At 42.6% G+C, this 6641-nt stretch overlaps 1 protein-coding gene across 1 annotated transcript in view; it reads right to left on the bottom strand.

Annotated features, from left to right (window-relative positions):
- OSBPL11 (oxysterol binding protein like 11) overlaps positions 1-5520 on the bottom strand; it is a 117211-nt gene extending 111691 nt beyond the window's left edge. The window contains exon 1 of the mRNA XM_019650883.1: positions 5316-5520. Within this exon, the coding sequence (XP_019506428.1) occupies positions 5316-5512 (197 nt within the window). The 5' untranslated portion in view covers positions 5513-5520. The remainder of the gene's footprint in view (positions 1-5315) is intronic.
- Positions 5521-6641: the final 1121 nt, after the last annotated feature.

The raw sequence follows: 6641 nt of genomic DNA, 5'->3' as shown, positions 1-6641 counted from the left end.
GAAAAGCCCTTAGGTGTCTTGACCCAATAACATGGAAACCAAATAGGCTCACTGGATACTACAGCCAACATTAGATCTGATGGCCAAAAGTCTCCTACCCTATATGGGAGCTATTGTGGCCACCGCCGATTTACTTCAACATGTAAGAAAGATAATAACAGGCTCTCCACTGCTGGCTTATGTATGTGCCTCATTCAGTGGAAGCCTTACTTACTCTCATCATACTCAGCACCTCTCGCTGGCAGACTAACCTCCTATGAAATTCTTTCATTGTCTTAATCTAATGTGACATTACTCTCTGTAATACTCTGAACCCTGCTACTCTCCTCCCTCTGCCCTCTGATGTAACCCCTCATGACTGCCTGACATTACAGACCAACTACTAACTCCCTGAATTGATTTACAGGAAACACCTCTTGAAAATGCTGAATCAGCTTGGTTGACTGATATAGCTCTTACCTACAGATGAAACAGGCCACTAGCAAGCAGGCTATGCAACTGTTGGTCTAAATAAAAGCACTGAAGCCAATCCAATGTCTCAGGCAACCTCTGCTCAGCAAGCAAAGCTCTACGCATTAATGTGAGCTTGCAATTCAGCTAAAGTAAACCAGCTAACATTTATACTGACAGCAGATAGGCCCTCGGTGTTGCCCATGACTTCAGTAAGCTCTGGAAACACACATGATTCTTGACTTCTCCCTTTGGAGTCACCTAACCTCAAAAGAAGTGGTAAAAAACTAGAATACAGTAAACGTTAGGTTATATTTAGGCAGCTTTCCTTTCCCTATTTGTAAATAGGTACTTTTCATCGTAACAGAGTATTTCGAGTAGAAGACACAAGATCTGACCACAAAAATTATTTCTCTACTATACATTTGTAGACTTCTACCCATTTACTGAAACATAACTATGTGCTAACGAGGAAGAGAGATCTGCCTGTTTTTAATGGTGGTTAGCCAGCACAGAGTCCAAAATAAGAAAACGCAGGCCCATCATATATCCCAATTTGCTTTTCAGTTCCTCCTCTGGGCAGTTCTCTTTTGTCCACTTAATAACAAGGGGCAGATGTGCAGATTTGTAAAGTTTTCTGAAAGCAGACATGCAGAATATAAAAATAAGGGAAACACGCACATTTTATAAACTTTGCACATTTACTATGAAAAGGGAAGAACGGATTCAGAATTATGAAATCTATTTTCTTCTTAAATGGCTAGCAAAGACCAAATGAGTGTCAATTATTCTGGAAAGAAGAAAACTTAAGGCTAATCTAATATATTCACTTCTCAGCTTTGATTTTTAAAAAGGACATGATATATTTTGCAAATGCAGCTGAGGTTTTTCCCCTTTGACTCTTTTTCATGATCCTCCCAAAATAATTCTTGAGGTCCCCACTTTCATTATCCTGAGTGTACACATTAATTTGGAATTAACTAACAGGGCTTCACACATGGTAGAAGCTCAAAAATATTTGCTGCATGAGTCAGAACATTAGTAAATAATAAAACCACCATGTCCTAAACTAATTATTTATCAATAATTACTCATTCCTTTAGGGAGCTTATCTACTTTTAATACCTCTATGCAAATAACTACCTAGTAATCAAAGTTCTTCCACTTATTGGCTATGCAACTTTGGCCAATGCATTTTGACTTCCATTTTATTCAATTGTAAAACGGGGATAGCAACACCCTAAAGAACTGTTATGAGGTTTAAATGTGATAATAGAAGTGAAAACTATAAGGACAATTATCTACATTTCTAATTCCCCATATCTCTAAGGTACGCCTGGGTATGCCACTTAACCATTCCGGCAACTTAAGTTCAACATACCTCAAACCAAATGCATCCTTTGAGTCTCAAGATCTGTTTCTCCTGTAGACTTTCCAAAGTTTCAAATCTGGATGACTCAGGTCAATTTACCTCCTTCCTTCATTACCACCCTCCACCCAATCACTTTCCCTTTAATGGTTTTCTTCTTTTCTAGCCTACTAACATGTCTAGGTCATTATAACTGATCTCCTAGTAGCTCCTCTTATTCCCCAACAATAAAATTCAGCTTTAAAAACAAATTTCCAACTGCCTGTCAAATCTACCTCAGTAGTAGATGACAATCTAGATTACATATTATAACATCTGTAATAGGAACCTTCTTGCATGGTTCCCAGTGATCTCCACCTGCTGGTATTCATGCCTTTGTGCGGGCTGAACCTCATCACTTGCTTCTAATGAACAGTGAAAAGCGATGGGACTTCACTTCCTTGCTTAGGTTACAAAAGACTGACTTCCGTCTTGCTAGCACTCTCTTGCCTTCTCACTTTCTCGCTCTGATGAATCAAGCTGCCAAGTAGTAAGATGCTCTGTGGAGTGGCCCATGTGGCCAAGAACCAAAAAAAGGCTGCCAGCAGTCAGTTCATGAGGAACTGAGGTCTTTGTCCAATAGGCAAAAAAAGCTGAATTGCCAAGAGCTACATGAGTGAGCCAGGAAGCGGAACCTTCCCAGTTGAGCTTCAAAAAGTCTTGTGAAAGTTAAACAGGGTTATATGACCAGCAATTCTACTCCTAGGTATGTAGTAAGTCCTCACTTAATATCATCCATAGATTCTGTGAATTTAAGCAAAACCAAGTATGATGAAACCAATTTTACCACAGGCTAACTGGTATAAACAAGAGTTAAGTTCATATGGCATCTCGTCAACATTATAACAAAATGACATTATTCAAGGATCTGCTATATACCCAAAAGAGATGAAAACATATGTCCACACAAAACTTGAACACAAATGTTCATGGCGTTATTCATAATAGCCACAAAATGGAAACACCCCAAATGCCCATCAATTGATGAATGGATACGTAAAATGTGGTATATTCATATAATAGAATGTTACTCAGCCATAAAAAGGAACGAAGTAATGATACATGCTACAACATTTATGAACCTTGAAAACATTATGCTAAATAAATGTCGAAGTCTGCAAAGGCAAACCACAGAATCTTTACTAAATTTCAACCACTCCATAAGATAACCTGAAATCTCCATTTAAAAATGGAATAACAGCAAATTAAGCAGACAGTTAGTTGGACACATGGCTTCCAAGTTCCAAAAAGAGATGAGGTCATGGAAGAAAATGAAATAAACCGAAAGCGTGTAGCTTAGGGGAAGATGAGGAAGTGCGTATCATATCAACTTTTAAAGAAAAAGAGCCAACCAAAGAAACTGAGAAAGAACAGTCAGAGGAATAGAGGAGGAACCAAGAGAAAGCAGTATCGAAGAGTCAAGAAGAGAATTATAACAGATATACTTATAAAGAAATCAATTGGAATAAGAATCTAAAAACACTCTGTTTTTCGCTCATATCTTTGGTAAGGACAGAGCAATAAATGAGGGTTAAGAAAATGGAAGCAGTGAGAATAAACTGCTTTTAAGCGGAAAGGATTAGGTTGATTTTTATTACTGTTGTTTTTAAAAGTCTAGAGACTTTGAGCCTCAGGGGAAGAAGCCAGGGAAGAGGGAGCAATAAGAGATAATGGAGGACACTGCATGATCTATGTCCTACAAGACAGAGAGAAAAATTAGATGGAGGGCTAGGTTGAGGGATAGCCTGGGACAAGCTTCAAGAAAATACAAATATATGTCAGTGTGTAAATGCAGTCATGCCTTACTTATCTGCATCCTTGGGAAAGAGTTCCATATAATTAAATTTTCCACACGTTTAAGTAGCTTTCTTCTAAATTTTAGTTATTTTCTTTGAAATTGTTTACCACTCTATCATACAGTTCTCTGCCTTCTTAAACAATGTGTGCTTTCCTGAATGACTTTAAGTAAGGTCATTGTAGCCATGATTACTGTACTAGGAAGTAATATAGCTGAGCCTGCATGTCAACTTCTCAAATCTTCTTTGGTTGGTCTACATTGTCAGTTGCCATTTCCTCTGTTACATTTCCCCTGATAACCTTTTTCATTTGTGCTTCTGATACATTCTAGTTTGAAAATTATATCACCATTAAATAATACCCTATATAAGGGATAATAGGGTTCTAAATGAATGTACAGGAGTAACATACATGGCTTTATGACAACTCTCCCCAGTGCTTCTAAGAAACTTGTTTCACTTTTCAATTCGGTCAAGACTGGGTTTCAGAAAGAGTTGAGGATGTCAAAAAAAACTGACCTCTGACTACATGAAACATTACTTTATCTTGCTTCCTTAAGTCATATCAAAATATCTCTGCCAAGTAACTAATAATTTTATCTGGTTAGTCTTAAACCACACAAAAAGAACATCATGCCGATTTCAAAAGTGGGCCTGACGTCTCACAGTAACTAAATACTTTCCTGCCTACAATCATTTACCAATAAAAAGTTATAACCTACATTTTGTTTGTGTATGTTAATATAGTCATGCATATTTCACATATACGGATATTATCCATGATAAAAGAATATCCTTCACAAAATGTTGGATTTAATCCCTCTCAAGTTTCACACAAATTTCACAATTACAAGCAGCACAAGGGCTAAAAAGAACTACAGTTAGGCACACAGGCAGTCAGTCAAAATTTAAGAATTCATCCCTTTAGTTCCAACACCATAAGATACCCTAATTTCATTCATTCTTAAGATTCTGGAAGGGTACCTCCCTCTGTACTTTACATATAAAAAAACAAAAACAAAAAACTACTGTTGCTTCTCCAGGACCCTTCCTGTTCCTTAAGTTTTTCATTCGTATTAATGAAAATTAAGAAATGTAGAATTTCTCAAGACAGCGCCTAATCATCTCAAACTGAAACTCCAGCACACTAGTTTAGAGTATCAGAGGCACTAGCATCTGAACCTCTGCCTTTATTCAAATCATTTATGTACATCTCCCCTTTTACGTTACAAACACCAGGAGGGCAAGAACATTGTCTGATTCAATTATTTCATTCAATCACGGGACAAATACGTTTGGAGCACCTAGTATCTGCTGGCCTCCGGAGAGAGCGGAGTTAAAACAGTCCCTGTCCTCACAGTTAAGCAGAGGAGGCAGGCTTGTAAACAAATTACAACACAAGCAAAAAACAGAAGTGAGCACAGAATCAAATCAGAGGAAGGAGTAACTCTAGTGCCGCAGAGGAAGTTCACGGATCCATTTAAGCATTCTCCAGTGGGCCTCAATAAATACCTGTTGAGCGGACGAATGAATGAATGAAATCTTGTTAATGAAAGACGTGATCCCAGGTTGCTTCTGGAAGTCAGCTGCTGGAATGCAGACCCGAGCACGCCTCAGCCCCACCTCCACCTGAGGAAATCACCTTGGAATAAGGATCATACCTGTACTGCCAGCCTTTCGCGCTGCCTCCGCGGCTGCTGCTGCTGCTGCTGCTGCTAAGGCCACCCCCACAGCTGCTGTTGCTGCTGTTCTTGTTCGGGGTCACCGCTGTGGCCAGGCCCTCCAGCTTTCCTTCGCTCTCCGAGACTTTCATGGTTGACACGGGCTCACCCCCCTGCATCTTAACTCCAAAGTCCATTTGCCCTTCTAGGGAGGAGAGAACAACTCTGTAGTTTTGTAAGTGATAATTGTTAAGACTGGAGCTAAAGGTGATCCCACCAAGTAAATCTGACGGCGGCTGGAGTGGGAACCATCAAACGGTCCAGGGGAAGAATACAAGGATTCCCACGGAAGGAAAACTTTTCAGGAGGGCAGGGGTAGCGATGAGGACGGGGATCCTTTAAACATGTATCTCCTTCCCGGCAAAAGCAAGGAGGTGAATCAATCACCTTGCCAGAAGACCTGGTGGCATATTCAAAGGAGAAGCAGAAGCAGCGCGGGGAGGTCGCGGACTCCAGCCGAGCCTACAGGGCTCAGAGAAGGACGTCGGACCACAGACCGGGACCAGCGGCCTGACCTCCGGGCTGACGGGCTGACTCGCCGCGCTCCCTCTTCTCCAGCGGGTCCTCAGGGGGAGGGTCCGGTGCAGCCCGCTGGCAGTTCCCGCCGCAGCCCCGGAGACAGAGCTGGGGCCGCCCTCGCACAGCCCGGGAGGTCGGGAAAGGAGGCCGCCGGGGGCGGGACGCCGGTTCCCAGGGCTGCCTTTCTTCCAGTCAGAGGCGAGCCGCTCAAAGCAACTTCCCCCAGCGTCCCTGGCCCTGGGCCCTCCACTGGGTTCCCAGGGGCAGGCAAGTCCCTCGCCTTCTCTCCAGCCCCCAACGTGAACACCACAGCCACGGCCGCCGCCCCACCCACAGCCCCACGGCAGGTCACCCACCCGCCTGCTGGCTCCCGCCTTCCCTTCCGGAGTAGCGTGAGCTCACTTCCCCTGGAGCAGAAGCGCCTGGCGCCATCTTGGAGCAGGGCACGCGGCCCTGAAAGGGGCGGAGCCTCCGGGGGGAGCGGTGCTGGGGTGGCTGACCCGGTAGAAAGGCAGAGTGAGGGGTGCGGCAGGGAAGGAAAGAGGAGGTGGCACAGCCAGGGAGCGGCTGGAGATTGTGCCCCTGTAGAGCGTGACTTCCAGCCTTCCTAGGCAGGTACTGTCCTTCCATTTGAGGGCCCATTCCAGGCATTTTAGGAAAAAAGCTTAGAAAAATAATGCCATTTCTATAAGAAATTACAAAAAATACCGCCTCATTTTAGTAATTTTGCAAAAAGAAAAATGCATG

The sequence above is a fragment of the Hipposideros armiger genome, unplaced genomic scaffold (genome assembly GCF_001890085.2).
Source record: "Hipposideros armiger isolate ML-2016 unplaced genomic scaffold, ASM189008v1 scaffold_8, whole genome shotgun sequence".
In the NCBI taxonomy this organism is placed as follows: domain Eukaryota; kingdom Metazoa; phylum Chordata; class Mammalia; order Chiroptera; family Hipposideridae; genus Hipposideros; species Hipposideros armiger.
The sequence above is the reverse complement of the archived record's forward strand: the minus strand, read 5'-3'. Positions and strand labels throughout refer to the sequence as shown.